Source organism: Podarcis melisellensis (genome assembly GCF_964234715.1).
Source record: "Podarcis melisellensis genome assembly, chromosome: 10".
Lineage (NCBI taxonomy): Eukaryota > Metazoa > Chordata > Lepidosauria > Squamata > Lacertidae > Podarcis > Podarcis melisellensis.
The window spans coordinates 65124789-65144887 of NC_138542.1; the positions used below are offsets into that span (position 1 = coordinate 65124789).

The 20099-nt window shown below is 42.2% G+C and overlaps 1 protein-coding gene and 1 long non-coding RNA gene across 31 annotated transcripts in view; one reads left to right on the forward strand and one right to left on the reverse strand.

Annotated features, from left to right (window-relative positions):
- The first annotated feature begins 1949 nt into the window (after nucleotides 1-1949).
- LOC309378870 lies at nucleotides 1950-6494 on the forward strand. The gene is made up of 2 exons (XR_014172229.1): nucleotides 1950-3957; nucleotides 5588-6494. It is a non-coding gene; the product is annotated as an uncharacterized lncRNA (long non-coding RNA).
- Nucleotides 5456-20099, reverse strand: part of CELF2 (CUGBP Elav-like family member 2) — a 518056-nt gene continuing 503412 nt past the window's right edge. For 16 of the 30 annotated variants that reach the window (XM_081927066.1, XM_081927087.1, XM_081927068.1 and 13 more), the window contains 3 exons: nucleotides 14338-14535; nucleotides 10478-10621; nucleotides 5866-7266 (listed from right to left, as the gene is read on the reverse strand). In XM_081927066.1, the coding sequence (XP_081783192.1) occupies nucleotides 7139-7266; nucleotides 10478-10621; nucleotides 14338-14535 (470 nt within the window). In that variant the 3' untranslated portion in view covers nucleotides 5866-7138. Of the gene's footprint in view, nucleotides 5639-5865; nucleotides 7267-10477; nucleotides 10622-14337; nucleotides 14536-20099 lie in introns of those variants that run through there. The other 14 variants (XM_081927070.1, XM_081927082.1, XM_081927080.1 and 11 more) reach the window with 2 other exon arrangements.

Here is a 20099-nt window from a genome sequence, read left to right on the forward strand (position 1 = left end):
AAGTTAATAAGAACAGAAACAGTAAAATGATTCCAGAGAGTAGCACAAGCCAAGGAATAATAATAACCCCTATGGTGAAAGAAAGATGAACTTGTTACTCCTTTGAAAAATGGCAATTTTGCTGAAATTGGTTGATTTTGGTTGGAAAACTACTTCTTTGTGCTTTTGGAGTTTGGTTTTTGTAAAGCAAATTCCCCTCGTTCGAATGATTTTCCTTCCTCTGCTGTAAAGCTCTTTGCACTCTTGCAGCTTCCCACCCCCCCACCCCCAGCATTTGATATTTTAGGAGTGACAGATAACCTGTGCGGGATCAGAAAAAGCAAAAAAATAAAAGGGGGGGAGAGTGTGTGGAGCACGCGTGTAAGTGTGAATACTGTGTACAGTTAAAGAGCTTCACTGGCTAGTTTTCCTTGTGGCAGTTTTCCCCTGTCAAAGAGGCAAGCCCAGGGCTGGCCCAAGACATTTTAGCGCCTGAAGTGTACCACAAAATGGCACCACTTCCCCTCTAGGGAAGAAGGGGCTGAGTGAAGATCTACGTCGAGGACAAGGTAATAAAGATCTACATTGGGACCTGCTGCCCCTGTGGAGTCTGCCATCTGAGGCATTTGCCTCATCTTGTCTCATGGCTGGGCCGGCCCTAGGCAAGCTGCTTTTAAAACGTTATAGCAACTTACCTCTTTGACCACAGGAATGTCAAGGGAAACAGTCAGCAAAGCTCCAGATCTGTTGATGCTTCTCTCCCTATCATATACATCTCCCTTCTTTGGATCTCTGCCTTTGTCACTACGGAACTGGTCTAGGCCTGTGAAATTCTTTTCCGGTTAAGTTCAAGATTTCCCCCCATTGCAAACGAGCGTTGCTTGAAAAATAGCTAGCGATGGGGGCAGGGAACACCTGCCGCAGTTGACACATGCAAATTGACAAGGAGATCTAGAGTTCTTTGAGTTTGGCACCGGCTGGTTGCGTGGCAAAGGATCAGTAGCTGGGTTGCTCACACTGGGTGCAATCCATTGTGCATGGCTGCCATTTTAATGGGGCTTGTATGGGGCTTTGGTGCAAGTCCCATTGAAATGAATGGGGGGAGTGTCCTCACTGAGTTTTTCTACACGAAAGGGATCCGAAGAGTTTGAAATAAAAGCACAATTATTTGGGAAATTTAAATGCCGAACAACAATATGTCCTGGAAAGACATATTATGATGATCCTATATTGTGGATCGGTATACATGTGATAATCCAGTAGGCAAAAATTGCTGCAAGAAGTACAAAATAGCCCTCAAAGGGTTTAGGAAGGCCCCAGCAGTAGTAAAAACATATGAGAATAACACAGAACATTATCTATAAGTGCGTGTGCTAGAAACCTTTTTTTATTTTTTTTATTTTTTTTGCATCACTTGGATTCTAGTCCTTTCCATCCCAGGGCTTCTCTATAAAACAATCATTTGAAAGCAAAGAAGGGGTGTGTGATCATTATTTTGTATTTTTAAAAGATACTTTACAAGGGGGATTTTGGGGGCAGGGGAAAAGCAAGGGGAGGTTTGACTGAAGTAGGAACAGACAATGGGGAATGATTATGGCACTTTCATCAGTAGCTTATAGGGCTGCTGACATATTTTGGCCTGGAAAGGGGATGATCTGCCAAAATAGAAGACCCAAATTTGGTTTAGGAGTAGGAATGTTATCCGATCCAAAGTAAAAATTTAAAAAGCCATGAAGGGTGTTATCAGCATCTTTTCTTGTTTTCAGTTTCCTGGGCTCTTTCCTGCAAACACTCAGGATTCGCAGAATCCCTCTCTTCTCTCTATGAAAACAGTTTCTCCATAGTGAATGTTTGCAGGGCTTTGCCCGTATATTGTCGCAACAGAGAATAAGGGATACAAAATAGGTAAGGCCTTTACGTTGGACCACTTTCTGTTGATGTAGCATGCAAGCTTCTGAGTTGCGCTGGTGATAAGTTAGGCAAATGTAACATTTCATTTCAGAGAGATACACAGAGAAAGCACCACCTGTGCTTGCTCCTGCACTAAATCAAATACGTGACGCGTTAAGGGCGGGTAGGAAGTCCTACACCAGACTTCCTCAACCTCGGCCCTCCAGATGTTCTTGGCCCACAACTCCCATGATCCCTAGCTAGCAGGACCAGTGGTCAGGGATGATGGGAACTGTAGTCTCAAAACATCTGGAGGGCTGAGGTTGAGGAAGCCTGTCCTATACTGTACTGTTAAGGACACAAGCCAGAAAGCTTTGATTCGCTGTAGCTACTCTCCATATGGCCGTTGCATGTTCAGAAATGTTTGCCTGCTCTTCACACCTCGCATGCGCATTGTGGGGAACACCAGCATGGATGCAGCAAACCTGTCGTCTACGGAGTGCGTGCACTGATAAGCCCTAACTGACGGCAGCTCCCGGTTGAATTTGCAAACACCAGCACATAGATGTGACGTGCGATTGCAGTGACACGCCTGTGTGACGCCAGCGCAACGACTCTGACCGATTATCAACCCACGAAGCTTAGCGTCCAGGCATGCCCGGAGGCTTCCATTTGCCTAGCAGAACTTCTGCCCTTGCTCCGAACCACTGCCCCCCTCTCTGACACTTTCCGTGTCAACTCCCCTGAGTTTAAAAAGTGATATGCCATGCCGGGTGGGAAGGGGAGAGACTCTCATTAAAAGAAAATCCGAAGTGCTTACCATTCTCCCACCCAGTTGTGCTTGCAAGTTATAAAAATAAATAACTTCAGAGCAAGGCAGAAGTACTTGCTGGATACCTGGAGATGGTTCAAGGGTTGTTTTGGTCTGTGGTCCAAGGCATTTTGGAACGAGGGGGGCATCGGCGTACCTCTTAGGACACCATGTTTTAAAGTTTTGTGCTTTGCTTGGATAATATATATGCACTGGCTGGTTAGTACATAACTGAGCCTCTTTTCCTTCTCCCCTGCTGGTGTGCCATCATACCCTCCAACGACCTGCTGCTCAAAATCAAAAGGCTCGTCTTTTTGGTCCTGAGCTCCTGTGGGAGCCAGCTGAATTCGTGCCAGAATGCCGGACCAAAAAACCAGGACATTCCAAGATCCAGGATGGCTTCCATAATTCTGGGTTGAGGGGTTGAATGGAATGCCTTGTTTATTACAATTATTTCTGTCATGCCTTTCTGGATACAGACCTCTCCAATACATAGATCTAACGGGACCTGATCCAGTCCAGGTTACCTGCACTAAGAGTGCAAACAGCTTGTTTGCTGTGGAAACATCTGAGCCCATGAAAGCGGGTGGTTCGTGTGCCTGGTTTGTTCCCAAGACTAGCTGAGTGACTGCAAGATTTTTCCCTTCTACCTTTCAAAGAGTTTTGCAGCAATTCAAAAGTTTGCACGCTCCATTATCAACAGAAATCAGGTCAGCAAATGATATTGCCTCACTTACTTTGCATCCATTAAATCTGCATCAATATATGACGGACAATTCAGGCAGATAACACATCAAAGCATTACGACATGTGTAAACCTCATCCATGAAAGTAGTTTTTTTTTTAATCTGCAGTGCACAATGAAGATTCATCCAGGAAGTTCTAGTGCATTGGATTTAAGCAAAAGTTTATTTTATTTCATTACAAAAATATGTTTCCCCCCTTAATGATTTCAAATGGTGGGTTTACCTCTCCTACCTAGGAGTGGTCATACAATACATAATTAAAGAATTTATTTTATTTTATTTTATTTTATTAATACTGAGTAGCATATTCCAGCAGCATATTAAAAGCTCTTTTAAGAAAAGACAAAAAAACCCCCAAAGGCCTAAAAAGGAGATCTACAGTTACTATTTTTAAATATTTTCTTTTTAGTTATAGATACAGAAGAAATTTAGACAGCAGTAAAATATTATTATTATTATTATTATTTTGTCCTTCAGGTCTGCCCTGTGCATTTTTCTGATTTCAACCATGTATTAAATAAACCACAAAAAGTAAGTATATATATATTTATAGCTATAGATATATATATATATATGTATATATAAAAATAAACAGCAAAATGGTGAATGTATAAAAGTATTAACACTCAAGACAGCTCTGGGTGGAAAGGGTTAAAAGTTCAAAACTTTCTCACCTTAGAGGTTTCCATACATTATGAAGAAATTACATTGTGAGGTTTGCTTTCACAGCGTTGATGTGCAGAGTGGTTAGAAAAGTGAAACATGGGCACTTATACAATGTTTTACAAAAAACATCCAAGAGAAATAACAAACAACAACAACTTCAGGCAACAAGACCACAGGATAGCAAGTTAACAAACTTTTTAACCTCTTTTTCCTTTAAATATTAGGGATTCATACAAAACACATAGTAAAATACCCATGTTATCAAATTACTTCACACAGGAAACACACTGAAGCTCTAGGAAGAAAAGTACCTTTGGAATTTGGCACTGAAGATTTTTTCACTGATTTCTTTTTTTTATTATTATTTCTTTAAAAGAAAAAAAAACTGATCACATTTTGCTGAACACAAACACATCTAAATTGTCCACAATAATAATTTTTAAAAAAATATGACACCAATGCGTCACAGAAGCCAACACAAACTTAGTCTGGAATAGTTTTATTTTCCACATGAAAACTTTTTTTTTTTTAATTTTAAGCAAACAACTTTTTCCGTTTTTTGAAATTCGTTTTTTTTTTGTTCTGTTGTTGATATTGTGTTCAAGTAAAAACCAATTTCAAACCTGTTGCTTATAAACACAGAACACTTAAAGACCGTAAGACCCATGATGAAACCACAACTTAATTCACAGAAGCACCAATGGAACAACAACTAACAGTAGCCTTTCTCCTGTACATTGAAACAGTATAAAATATAGGTAATTTTCATGTGCATTAATTCATGGATTGTCTAACTTGTGAGTCAGTTCAGCAAAAGGTGACGGAAATAGGTAGCATTTGCCCTAAAACAGGGTAAATTATTATTATTTTTTTGTTATACTAATCTACAAAAAGTGGTTCTATATATATATTCTTAATGAGAAAGTGAGCCACCTAAAATGGCCTTATCAAAAAACTTTACACTGCCTGAAAAATGTAAAAACTATTACAGACCTCTAGAGACTTAAAATCAGACAGTTCTTCATTTCAAACTGTTTTGGAAGTAGTCTGTTAGAAACCAACATTCTGTCTCTGGGCACATATTGCTATTGTCATCAATGACCAGCCAGAATGCCAATCTCTGTATAATACTTTCAAGTCTGGTTTTTTTTTTTTATTTGAACACAAAAAGAAAAGGGGGGAAAAAAGGGAAAAAAGGAACAACTAAAAAACCCTAACAAAACATTTTGCCACAGGTTGTGTGTGTGTCTTTTTTTTTTAAATTTAAATAATCCTATTACTAATTTGACTAGTAATAAATTTTGATCTTGCATAAATGCAGCAATGCTTTTCACATTGACTTCCCAGAATTCGTATAGCTAGATGAGGTCACATGCAAATTTCAAAGGTTCAAACTATAGATCAAAGGTCAGTAGGAGAACCAAATTATGATGTGAGGTCAGAAAGACATCAGAAACAATGACGGGACGATGAAACTTTTTTTTTTTTTTTATAGACGCCACAGGGACATGCTAGGCAAACGATGAGCTAACGAGCATGAAGATGTCTAGGGAAAAACAAGGAAGAGGAAAAAAAGTTACGGAGAGTCTATGCAGCAGAAACAAAATCATTTTTTTAAAAAATGGGTGCAGGAGAAAACTAATGCAAATCTTGCATCATCAGAATATCAGCCATTCACGCAGTTTGCATTAACGGTACACTTGGCCAACAACGACGGCACAATGAAGGACCCCCCAAAAGGAATCCATTTGAAAAGGAGTTAGAGAAGATGGATTCGTGTTTTATTTGGGGGGAGGGGGAAAGAATAAAGAACCAGTTTCAACAAATGCAACGTAAGGGGGGTGCTGTGTTGGAGTGGGTTGGGGGAAGGAGAGGGAAAGAGAGAGGAGAATAGTCCAAGACAACTAAACTTTAAACTAGATAATGGAAACTACGAACAGGTTAACCAGACAAAATACAAACAGGAGGATAAAAAAGCATGTAGGATGTAGAATTCAACGGTGAAAAAGCACCCATTGTTGGCACAGATACTCCAGAGACGACTTCAAAAGGATCTAGCTAGCAGAGAGAGCTGCTCTTTAGGTATCCAATAAGTTAACAATAGGCAATAAATAACTTCCATTATTTCTGAGGCAGTAAAAATTTTTGTATAAAAATAGAAATGCTTTTTACAAATAAAATTTACAGGCCTGTGGCTTTCTTTTGTTATCTATTATTATTATTAAATTTTTTTATCTTTCAAGAAACATCAAGTATTGTCACTCTTTTTATTTATTTTAAACCCTGTAGCTTTAGAAACGGATCTCTAAGTCTTTTTTTTTTTACACTAAAACTCTAAAAAACAAATCCCCTAAGGACTTAAAAAAAAAAAGAAGAAAGAAGAAAAGAAAGAAAGAAAGAAAAACCGCAAGTGAAATATATAAAGATGACCAGTGTTTTAAACAGGATAATATAACATCACGTCAATCTGTAACTCTTTTAAGAACGAAAAATAGTCAAGCCCCTTTAATAAAAATCGAACTGAAGTAAATGTAAATAATTGGTGTTGTTTCTAAATGAGTTCCTCTCCTGGCACAGGGCCATTGATAGTAGCCTATTAACTGCTGGTGCCATTTGGATAAGTCTAGGTTCAGACGTTTGCCCGCTTTCATTATCCCCATCAAAAGTATTAAGGACACCCAGGCTGAGAAAGTTAAGCTGCAACATTTGTTCTCTCGAAAAATTTGATTCTTTTTAAGATTTTGGAGGGTGTGTGTTTATGTGTGTTATCCTTGTCAGGTTGTTTTTTTTTCTTTTTTCTTTTTCAAGTCAAGTTTCAAATTCAAATAAAGTAATACTGTTCAGTTAGGTTAGCCAAGTTTCCCTTATAGCGGGTGGGGACAATGGAAGCAAGTATTGTGGAAAAAAACACACAGCTGTCTCTTGGCGGTGGTTGGCAATGTGTTCTTATGTTCTTTCTCAACCTCCCCAAGGGGATGATGGGTTTTGCTCAAGGGACTTACCCTAAGAAATCTAAATTAATAGCAGTAAGCTTCTGGGGTAATGATCAGTAAGGTTTGCTGTCGTTTTTGGAGCGCTTCAGCTGAACTTTCAAGCGTTTCATCCCAATCTGAAAGCCGTTCATAGCCTGTATAGCAGCTTGCGCAGAGACAGGATTGTCGTAGCTAACAAAACCTGCAATACACAAAACGGGTTGGGGAGGAAAAGGCATAAGCGTCAGCAAAAAGCAACAACTGCTGTAAAGTGCTTTTACTGTATAGGGAATAGGGATATTCGTTGTATATATTTATGGTTGCATTTCAATTTGGGCAGCCCCATTCATCTCCTTTTTGACTGGTTACTGTTTCGTTCGTTTTTCATTCGTTTCATTTTGTTTTGATTATGATGGAAACTCAGCCCGCCTTCTGATGCCTATAACTTTGGTGCTTGGTTTTAATTTGTTAACTTAAGGAAGTCCACAGAAGCAGTTTGGTTTCTCCTCCTACCTCCTTTGTCCCGAAGAAACTTATTTGGAGAGTCAGAGAGGACTCCCCATGAACAATATGGAACTGGGTGGGTAAACACCAGAAACTGGGCTTGGATCCTAAGATAATTTAAGGAAATTTGTTAACCTTCTGCTAGTCACATGCCAAATACAGAACCAAGTTACACTGAGGCAGCATACATTTAAGTGTGAATATTGCATTGATATTTTTCCCACAGCAATTCTAAAATGCTGTGTCTTAAAGTTATGGGTCTTTTGTAACAATGGACCTTTTCCTGATGTACTTACAATTATTATCTTTCTAGTATGGTAGCCTGTATCCTAGTACACATAAATTTGACAAAGTATTTCCTGAAGTGTCATTACTTGGGGAGGCTGCCTGTGTGGTTTAGAAATCTAGAAGATCAGGGTGGGGATCTAAGTCACTCAGGAGGTTCCCACTTCAGAAATAGCATGAGAGCAATCAGATGGAGATGTGTGGCAACAGATGGGGAGGGTGTGTGTCTAAAAGTCTGGCCCCACAGTCCCATTCCAATCATGTTGCCCCTGTTAGAATTCCTGCTCCGTGATTGCAGTCATGGGATTGTTGTCTATCACATGACGGTGTATGTTTTGACTCCACACAGTGGGAAGTGATGGAGACAGGATGTTTGTGTTACTGTGTTCCGTGAAGTGGGACTATTGTCCTTTGTTCTTTTTATCTTTGCTGTCTGATGCTAGAGAGAGAGGGAGCCATGTTGCAGTGCTCCATGTGTGTTTATGTGTAAATAAAGTAGATTAGCCAAAATGCTGAGTTGCTGGGGTTCTGTCACATGCATTATGCACAAACTCTGCAGATCTTTAAGTGTGCTGGTGTTGGTTAGCATTGGTTGCTGTGATGTTTGGGCTGAAGAAAGCTTATGAAGCTCCCGAACGATTGACCAGGAGGGAGAGAACATGCCAGTTGGGCATGTGTCTCTACCAGGGTCCTACTCAAGTGTAGGCTGAACTCCTGACAGCCCCTTCATGTCAGCAACCCATGCAGAGAGCTGTTTATTACAAAAAGAACCATAGGTTCCTGTAGGAAACCCTCCTCTCAAGGAAACCGGCTTTCTAAAAGGGTCACCCTAGACCTACTGCCCAGGGAAGTGGGGAGTGGAAAGAATTGCATACCCTTCCAGTGTCCCAATTTCCCAGGGGCAGTCCCAGAATTACAGATGCCATCCCAATGGTTTCTGCTTTTGATTCCTCAATCCTGTGAGGTATGTTAGGCAGAGAGGCTGCAATTGGCTCAAGGCGACCAGTGTAGATGTGCATAGGACATCTATGTGTGCGGTGAGATCAAACGCAGGAGAAGTTTCCTGGTATAGAATAGGGTGTCTCTAGTTTCATCTGAAAAATGTTGGAGAGTATGGAATTGCTGTGCATCTTTAAAATTAGAATGTCACCATTTGCTATATATTGTATGTCCGATGTAGGGGGATGTTGCTAACACACAAAAAAATAAAAATAATTGTGTAGTTTCCTAAATCCAGAAGAGAGGGCTTAAATATAATTTGCAAGTAATGAGTAAAATGTGAAGAGTAAAACAATAGGAGAATAAGCCTAGGACTTGCTGATCAGAAGGTCGGCGGTTCGAATCCCCGCGACAGGGTGAGCTCCTGTTGCTCGGTCCCAGCTCCTACCAACCTAGCAGTTCAAAAGCACGTCAAGTGCAAGTAGATAAATAGGTACCACTCCGGTGGGAAGGTAAACAGTGTTTCCGTACACTGCTATGGTTAGCCAGAAGCAGCTTAGTCATGCTGGGCACATGACCCGGAAGCTGTATGCCGGCTCCCTCAGCCAAAAAAGCGAGATGAGTGCCGCAACCCCAGAGTCGGCCACGACTGGACCTAATGGTCAGGGGTTCCTTTACCTTTAATAAGGCAGTCTGATCGTATAATAAATGGCATTCCCCCACATAGGATGTAATTACTTTTATGTGCGTCACACTTTTTTGTTGCGCAAGTCAGAATAGATTTTTTTAGAGTCTGTAAACATAAAAATATGATTCAACTGCACCTTTGAAGGTTAATGCCAGTTTCTGTGGTAGGGGAAATATTTCTCTATCCATCCTCCTTTCATTGTGCACAAACCATAGGAACACCTCCCTCATGAGACGTATAGAAATGAATGAGGTTGGTGCAAGATGGCAAACTCGTGTGCGACCTCCATTCACATCTATTGGTGCTTCCATGGCACGTGGGCCATTCAAGCGGTGCAAGTAAATTTAGATTATATGGCGGGGTTGAGAAATACATACTGGCATATTGATGCCCGGCCATGTCATGTGGATTCAATGAAAAATGTGCATGCGTGGGCACCATCCATTCCACCAGAAACACCCATCTCGAAGCACCCTTGAACCCTAGGCTATGAAGGGTGCCTTTGGTTTGGCTGCCTTGCAGGAGCAGCCGTAAAGATCTGTGGTTTTCTTTTCCTGAAGTGAAAACCCAAGAATGCAAATATTGATTATTGGGGAGAAGTATCTCAAACAAGCAGCAGAACTGAGATGAAGATAATCAGATGTGCCGAGAGGCAGAGAGAGAGAGATTTGTGTCTGGATGTGCAAGCTATTGCACATTTAAACCATGCACATGTGAGGGACAGCAATGCTTTTGTTGTGATTTGTAATGTGTTGAGGAATGCCTGTTGTTCTGAATGGGATTCAAGATGCTCAGTTTCAGGGCAGAATGCTAGAATTGTCGAGTTGGAAGGAGATAGGCAATAACGCAAGAATGCAACGATTTAGATATGCATTGTGAAAACAGCATATTACTTCCACATCACTCTGAACGCGAGGGGCCAGCACATGGGATGCTGAGTAAAAAGGGGACAGATCCTGTGCGTCTCTATTGTCTTTCTGTGTCGAACATTACATACCAAAGCACTTGCTCAGATTGGTCTGTTTGTCAATGAAGACTTTAGCAGAAATGACATTTCCAAAAGGCATGAACATTTGCAGAATGTCCTGGTCTCCAAACTCCTGTGGGAGGTGATAAATGAAGAGGTTTGCTCCTTCTGGACCTTTAAGAAAAGAGGAAACCATCAGAGATCGGCTGCTTTTGTTTCGTATTGCGAATGTTCCCTGAAGATCTGGACATTTCCATTTCAGGCTTCTGAAACACACATGTGTACAGGAAGATGCAACAAGCTACACTAAAAATAAGTTTGACTTTAACTTGAGCGCCACTTCAGTTTTCTAGAAAACAAAGTAGCAATACTTGCAACGTTTCTTACTAACTTCCCAAAGGCTAAGGAGAGCTTTTATATACAGTGGTGCCTCGCAAGACGAAAAGAATCCGTTCCCGAGTCTCTTTGTCTTGCGGTTTTTTCGTCTTGCAAAGCAAGCCCATTAGCGGCTTAGCGGATTAGCGCTCTTAGCGGCTTAGCGGATCAGCTGTTAAGCGGCTTAGCGGATCAGCTGATAAGCGGCTTAGCGGATCAGCTGTTAAGCGGCTTAGCGGCTTGGGAAAAAGGGGGGGAAAAGGGAAAAAACCCCGCAGGAACTCACAAGACATTTTCGTCTTGCGAAGCAAGCCCATAGGAAATTCGTTTTGCGAAGCACCTCCACAACGGAAACCCCTTTCGTCTAGCGGGTTTTCCGTCTTGCGAGGCATTCATCTTGCGGGGCACCACTGTATAAGGGTTGCTGTTATTTCGGGTGGGTTTCAATCACATACCACCAAATTTACGTTGTGTAGTTGTGGTTGATTTGGTATCTTGTGCAACAAATCCACTCCCTGCCAAATAGACTTTTTGTAATAAGCAACGTAATGGGGGAAAGCACTGGAAATTGTGAAATAATAATTGCTGGGCTCACTGTCATATAATGTCCCTGCAAACAAATCAGAACGAATACTCAATAAATAGCCAATGCCGTCTAACCTCCCTGTAAACTCTATGCAAACAAATCGGGACGAATGCTCAATAAACAGATTGTCTAGAAGTGAACTTGGCCACAAGAAAATGCATTTACTAGGTTTAGGAATGGGGAGAAATTTGATTAAGTTTGCACTTATAGGAGCACCTACCAAATTCACATTTTCTGAAACAGCAAAAACAAAGCCACCCTCTAATATTTGCACTTCTCCTAATTTTGCAGCACAGTTTCCTGGCCAGATAACGTGTACAAAATTGTACATGCTAGGGCAAAGTGTGCATAAAAATGTGTGTATTAGTGAAAATGTATACAAAAATGCATGACGTTGCTTTGTAGAAATTTGGAGAAAACTGCATACAAAGATGCTGACGAATTTTCAGGAGGATCCTGGTTTTTTTTTTTTTTTAAAAATGCAAATGGCTGCAGAAATGTGGAGAAGTAAATTTTAAAACTGGGAAAGGAGAAAACGAGAGAACCAAAACTGATAGATCCCTCCATCTCTAATGGGGTTGGGTTGAGAGCAGAAGTATGGCTTTTCTGCCTCCTTCTCCCTCTCTCTGAGGGCTCCCATATCCTTTTAAAGAAGCCATTATCGAAGGATGGGTGGACCATTTGGAATAACATGGAATGTGTTGAAGGAAGCTGCTGTATGAGTAGTGAATTGGCAAACTTGCCTGGGGGTGGGATTTGCTCATGCAGATGGGCCATCTCTTTGTGCAAGTGCTCCTCTGAACCCCCATTTATTTGCATGTTTACTAGGGAAAAAAATGCTTCTTTTCATAACATCTGCCCTTTGGTCAATGATACTAGTAATTAACTACCATACCTTTCATTCATTCGTTCATTTATTTTTTGGGGAAAGAATAAAAGCTGCTTAGTAAAATCTCTTAAGCAGTGCATCTAAACTGATTATCGATCATGCATCAATAAAATCAGTTTTAAAAACAAGTCTAGATAACTAAATCACGTGTCTTGAGTAGGCTTCTTGGAATAAAAAGGTTTCCAACAGGGATCTAGAAAAGTATAGCAAAGGCGTTGTCTGGGCACTCCATGCAGGAACCCTTCAGATTAGGAAATGATATGGAACAATTGCCTCCAATGATTATGTACATGATGAGTTTACAAAAATAGCAAAAACATGGCGAATATATCTAATTTGGGATAGTGATGCCTGCAAAAAACGCCTTTTTTCCTGCTGTGGAACTGTCCTGACCACATTGCTTTTTATGACAGTCAAAACGAGAGTGCTGCTTTCTGGTACACACTTTTTCCTTCCAGTTTGGAATTAGCAAGAAATATTCTTGGTAATTCTGGAGTGATGTTAATGAGAGATGACTTGAGAACTAACACAGCAATGGGAGCTTTATCTTGGACATATCTTGAAAGGAGAGCGGGAAACCAGTATTGGAAATCGTATTCAATTGAATCAATTTGGTAACAATTTGGAAAATCAATTTTTAAAAAATGGCCAAAGAGAGAGAGAGGAAGAAATGAGAGTGTGTGGGGATCCCCTCCAATAAAATTACATAGTACCCCCCCTTTGCTTTGGAGATCAGGGAGACAGAAGAGGGATGGATGAGGGGAGTGAAGAGGGCAGAGAGTGCGAGACAGAAGCCTTGTTCCATTAAGCATCTTATAATTAGTATTAATTTATTCTCAGTGTTAACTTACTGGGGTTTATTTTGCTCTACTTGCACTGAGTACAAAGCAATCAATCATTTGTTTGCTTTCCCTCAAGACCCTCAATTAAATAAGGAGCCCTTCAATGTAACGGCGATAGATCTTGTCATTAACCTCCAAATGCAGTCTAGTTACAAAAGCCACGTGTTTGCAGTATACATGGAACCCAGACGGAGGAGCTCCCTTCGCACACAAGTGTGTGTTTAAAAAACAAAGCACATTTCTTTATCAAAATGGCTGTTTGGCAAAAGCAGCCATGTGTGTTTTCACACTTCAACAAAGGATGGCAAAATTTATGAAGCAAATGCCATTGAGAGAAAATTTGGAGTCTGGGAAATTAAATGTTTACAGGCCCCCTATATATTCCTCGTGCAGAATGTTTATTTACATGCACACATACACAGATATATAGGTAAAACTAAACTCCAGTTCTTATACCATCATTGCCATACTAAAACTGTGAGTTTGGAATTGAAGTTGGGAAGCCTGAATTCGCTCCCACTGTCCTAAACTGAAGTTCTGCAAGAGTCAGGTTTAGTGGGATAATGGGCTATGGACAAGTTACTTGGTTTAAAACCTACCCGTTTCAAATAGCATTTGCAAGTCAGTGAGGGGGCATGGATGTCTTCATATAACTTTTGATTTCAAAGCGTACGGAGGGATGGGGACATATCATTCTCAAAAAACTGCAGGATAGATGTGGATTGTGGATAATGTTATGTGCACATAAGTTTCATAAATCAGTGGTGAGAGTACCCTGGATGCAGAGTGAGTAGGAATGTATAAAAAGCCTGAATAACCCTCATTTCCAAGGTGAATCCTCTGTCTGGGCCTCTTTGAGATAAGGATAATAAAAAAACCAACCTTTCAAAATGAAAGTAAGCAAAACGAAAGAGAGGTCAAATATAATGATTAATCTGATTTATAATTTTCAAAAGAAAGCAAGTATGCACATCTTGCAATGTATTTTTTATTGTCAATTGTGCTTAATTTTAAGTTGCCCCTAGTGCTGCGATTGGAGTGGAAGGATGGAACATGTGACTGCTTAGCAAATAGTAAAGATAATAATGTAAATTCAGGGAAGGGACCACATGCCAGTTGTGTTGAGGCTCACATTGGAACAACGATCTCCTCTTTGCTTTCCTTTGTTTCCCATTCACCCTTGACCAAACATGCTTACCTTCCTTCTGGCTGCCCGCAGCACTTTGTTGTTGTAACAAGCTCTGACTGTACAATGTCGGCAGTGCCGCCGCGGCATACTGCTGAATCCCTGAGTAGGCTTGGGTGAGGGCATCCATTGTGCCAGCTGTACCATTCGTCAAGCCTGTTGCACCGAGTCCTCCGTTCAGGGCGGCCATACCTGAGAGCATTTGAGCAACTTTACAAAAAACCCAACAATAGAGAAAAGAAATTGCACTTATTCATTAGTGCTTTCCAAACGTCATTGGCATTAATATGACACCGATGACAATGGCCATGCATGCAACATAAAAATCCAGACAAATTCACCAGATGGCACAGAGAGAACAGCAGCAGAAACAGCAACAACATCCCCCCCGCCCCCATTTCCCCAAAATGTGCAAACACGAGACTTTGATAGAGAAATGACTTCGGCTACCAACTCGGTTTTCACATACAAGCTGTCGCTGGCACGTTTTGGGGTCATCGGGATGGCTCTGTTACAATTAATAGTTAGCTACAGCTATATTCTTTCTGAGGAGGTAATTTATCTGCCTGAGCACCTCGTGTGATGGGCAAAGAGCATGGTAAACTGTAGTACTCTTCATCACAGCCTGAATTTCTGCGTCAATTTATTATTTCGCATGGAGAAAGACTTTGGCTCCCACCATCAGCATGAAGTGATACAACCCAGACCAGGGTTGGGGAACCTTTGATCTTTCTAACTCCCATCAGCCTCAGCCAGTGTGGCCAATGGCCAGGGATGGAGGGAGCTGTAGCCCGGTGGAAAAACTACATTCTGAGCACCACTTCTGCTTGAACTGAAACTGGTCCTGCTTGGCATCCATGCCAGTTGGCTGTGAAGGAGTCCCTTTTCCCGGTTGTCCATCCTGCGATGGGATCACGGCTCAGCGGTAGGGTACATGCTTTACATGCAGAAGGTTCAGCCTCTGAAAGCCGTTCCAGTTAAAACTACCTGAATCTCAAGGAGCAGGTGTCGAGAAAGACCTCTGCCTGAGACTGTTGTCGCAACGTGTTCATTGGCTTCTTCCGCGCAGCCTGCACATGTGTGTGCAAGTGCACATGCTCACACTCTGTGCAAAAGCGTTGGCAAACGCATGGAGGGTGGAGTCTAGAGGGTGATTTCAGCCCTCCCCCTTTGCAAATTTGCCACAATCAGTTTCATTCTCTGAGCAGGGCTTTGAACAGACTGGACGGCTGGGAGACTAAGAATGGCAGGAATAAGCCACTTTGCGGTGAAGTGCCTTTCCAAAAAGGTATAAATTCTTGAATGGATGGATGGATAAATAAATAAATAAATATCCCATTGAAAAGGATTCGCGCTAGGGCTGAGAAAGCAGCCAAGGAAGAGATGACAATGCAGGGCGTCTCCATCAGGTTCAGCCGAGAGACCAGCAACTTTTAGCTCCTTATCTTTTTGAACTTTTCCATTCCAGCTGGTCGTTATAAGAACCCCGTAGCTGATAACCAGCACCTGAGTTTGCTCCCCCCGCCTTATTTTTCTGTGTTGAGTCTTTTGTAGTATATGAGGTTGAGATCACTGACTGTCTTATTAACCACTATCTGGAAGCTGTCTGGGAAGCGACTCCCCTTTGGGGCAGCTGAGGAATGGGTTAAAAAACACATACCCTATTTTAAAATAAATACCTAGATGCCTCACTATGCCCTGGACTCCTGGGCTGCTGCCACCAGTTGGAGTAGTAGACATAAAAAGGTAAGTAAATCAATGGATGGGCTTGGTGCGAGGCGGTGCCATAGGTCTCTGAATCTTACAAATTCCCCAGAAATATTCAGAGTGAGGAACCGGTAGTATAAGTTGAGCTATGCGAAGCAAAGGAAATGCCTTGGGGGGAAAATCAACACCTTCTGCAAGGCTGTGAAATGGTTCTTTCTCGCTCTAAAAAAAAAAAGTGTCAAGAGATCGGTTGCAGAACTAATTTAAGACAGGATTGGCAGTTGATGACAAGCCCCTGGGAGCGAGCCTGGTAGAAAGAATAAGAGAAAGATGCTAACCCAATACTCCCTGGCTTTTAAAACTATGTGGATTCTAGGACAATTCTACCCCCTGTGAGCATTTGATAATCAGCATAACCTCACTCTACAAGCCTCCTTTCTGTTTCCACCATGGTTTGTGCCAATTAAGAGGGTCCTAGTGCAAAACTAATACTTTTTGAAATGAGTTTCATCTAGGCAGTGTTAACACTTGGCAGAGAGTTGTGACATTCCACAGCTTTTCTTCAAGGAGGTGTCTTGCATTCTAACTTGTGGGGTTGCAGGAAGGGCGGAGGGGTGCAAAAAAGAAACGCCGCCGTTATCTGACACCACCAACACATAACACAAGCAAGAGAGACCAAGTATAGGAAAGGAGGACATATTTTACGCCCACTGCCTTGGCAGGGGGAACTATTCAAATTCCCGCAAGAAGAAGAAGAAGAGGAAGAAGAAGGAGGAGGAACAACAACAGATGCATGCACACACCTAACAGTAGTTAATTAGAAGGGGGGGGGGTAGAAATGAGAAGCTTCAATTTAGGGAATAAGCACAGTAATTGTGAGATACAATCTGCTGGGTTATTTCATGCTTTCCAGAGAAATGGTGAGTGGGAGGTGGGACTATTTTTTCCCTCTTCTTCATATGGGAACAACATGACATTTTGACAGTCTTGCCTGCTCCAATATCCAATGTGCGAGCCAGACTTCAGTGCAGATGGATGCACAGCAGGTGTGTGGTACGCAGAAGTCACCTGTGTGCACGCACAGAAACACCCAGCAGTGGTCCTGGTTCTAGCAGCGATGCCCGATCTACAGCAAACACTGCGTTTCCCTCAAAATGTTTGCATGCATCTCCCTAAAGGGAAGTTTTGACCTCATTCGTTAAAGCCTTACTGTTCCCTAACTTCTTGTTGGGAGGTATCTCCTCAACATTCATTGGCTCGCCCCCCCCCACATGCAGCTGGGATAAAGGAAGATTGGGATGGAGAGAGAGGGAAATCACATCCTATGGGGCAGGGAAGACACGAACTCCTCACTGTCACAGAACACTGAAAGGTATCGAAACTCTTACTGGGGAGAAATCTGGTGTTCCGAATGGAATTCTGATTCCATCTCAACCAGCGCACCCAAATAGCATTTTAAATGCCTTCTTGTTTTATTTACAGGTCACAGCTATCCCACAATGGTAGAATACAATGGCACTGAAATAGGCAGGTCCTTTCTATGCCATTTATTCCTCAAATTACCATACTAAACATGTTGGTCCTCATAAAGACATAACTGACCCAGCGGTTTTCTTCCTGGTGAAAAACATTTATTGTAAAAGAGCCGTGGGTACCAGCACAAAATGGCTGCCACCAACATCCACAAAGGTCCTCCATACAGGTGAGTACTGTCTCATAAAACTTTGGCCTCAGCTTATGGAAGACATCTGAAGGCAGCCCTGTTTAAGGAAGCTTTTAATGTTTAACAGACTATTGTATTTTAATATTTTGTTGGAAGCTGCCCAGAGTGGCTGGGGAAACCCAGCCAGATGGGCGGGGTATAAATAATGTTGTTGTTGTTGTTGTTATACACTCTGCCTTGTGTTCCAAACTGCATTTGTGCTAGCATGTTGGCACTGGTTCAGTGCAAAATAATGGGGTGTGCATCTGAGCTTCCCTGATGCCAGGTGGGCAGTTAAACAAAACTTGCTGGAAAAGACACTGCAATGTCAACAGTGGTGTTTGCTGCTGCTGGATGTACGGCTGTGAAAATTGGCTGTATAACAGTGGCAGAGGTGTAAAAAAAGAGTAACGGGCAACTTTGGCACTCAGAAACGCTTGATTTTTCAAAACAACTTCTCTTATGCATAGCCATATTATGCTTGGACGTTATCAGTATCTTGAGCTAAAGAGAAAAATTCATTGAGCCTTTGTGAGAAGCAAGACCCCTGCTGCACAAGGACCCATGCAGCCTCACACAGTTACTTTCATTTGGGCACCAAGTAGCCCTTTCTGTCTTCAGCACAACCCCTTCTCCCAAAGCCTCACAATGACAAGATATTTACAAGACACACAGGCACACCTACACACAAAAAGGACAAGTAAGAAATTCGACAGCAAGGACAAGAAGAGCATCATGCCGAGAACTGAAGCAAGCAACTTATACTGAGGAGGACATCCATTCCTCTGGGTACACCGTGATAGACTAAAAACTGGTGATGGCCAAATACATCCTGGCATTGCAGGAGGAAATGCAGGGAGTAGCAGCAGCAGCAGCTGGAAATTATGCAGGAAGTAGGAAAGGCAGCCAAACTAATAACCCCTGACCACTGCCTTTGAGTGAAAGCAAACAGCAAACCTGGACCCAAACTGTACAGGGCCACTTCTTTGTAGTTGACACCTTTGTGATTGGCTTCAAAGGTGGATTTATGAGAAACGTTCTGCTTGCCAGCTGACCTAGAAGCATCTCTGTGGAAGGGGCTTTTTAGACGATACAAAACAGGCATGCTTCTACGCCTGATCCTGCCCCCACATAAAGAACCAAGAAGGGAACAGCACCTCGCCCTAGCACACTTGCCCCCTACCTGGGCACCGGCAGGGAATGCTCCACCCTTGGGACTTTTCTGTCACCAAGGCAAGCATCAGGGTTTGCATTGTGTGTGCTCACAGTTAACTTTTAGCTGAGCCCTGAGCCTATCTCACACAGTTTCAAGCATGCTTTATCGTTTTTAAGAACGACAATTTCATTTTCAACACCCCCGAGGGGTTGCTCACCTTCCAGTACACATGGCTGGAAGAGAGCCTCGGGTACACACGCCTTCTGCCACACATGGAAAGTTATGTGTGAACCGATCCCTATGTGCCCACGTCCACCCACAAGTATTATCTCCAATCATCAAAAAGAGGCAGACATGTTGCGTGGGTCCTGTAGGGATGCATGCTGCACTTTGAACACACTGGATGTGCTTCTCATGCCCTTTTGCATCTGCAAACACACTTGTGGGGGTGGTATAAACCGATTCTAACCAGTTGGCAAAGCTTTTGACAGGCAACACCCTACATCAGAAGCACAAAGCAGACCCAGAAGTTGGTAGGTGTGTGTGTGTGTGTGTGTGTGTGTGTGTGTGTATGAGTGTGTGTATATATGTGTATATGTATATGTACATGCATATATATATATATGTGTGTGTGTGTGTGTGTGTGTGTGGACTGAGCTCCCTGAGAAGGGAGAAAAGCCAAGTAAGCAAGGTGAGAACAGAAAGATAACAGGAACACAAAATATGCCCCAATTACGGGAAAGAAAACACGAGACCCAGACATTTGCTAAACATAAGTACAACAAAAATCACTGACAGCAATGAATACAAGTAAGAGGCATTTCTCTTTTTAAGAAATGCAGACTTCTAATAGCCTCCTGTTCACATCTACATATACTACCTATTAGTCCACTTTGTGATTCTGATCGAACAGGCTACTACTGATCATCAAATAATTCTTAACAGGTATTCTGAACTGACGCAAACGGGCCTGCAACGCCAACTGCACTCTTTGTAGTCAGACTCCTGTGCCAGCCGAGAAGCTGAGATTCCTTAACTGCTCATTCCTAGTATGAGCAGCCAAAGAGGCTCTGCCGGTTACACACCTCACTTGTTCTCTCCTGCGTTTGCCCGTGCCTTGGCTTGTGAACGAGAGAAAGGGAGGGCTACACGAGGTCTGATGGGGCTCAGGAGGCTGCGACGAATGCCAAGGCCGCCAGCTGCCTATCT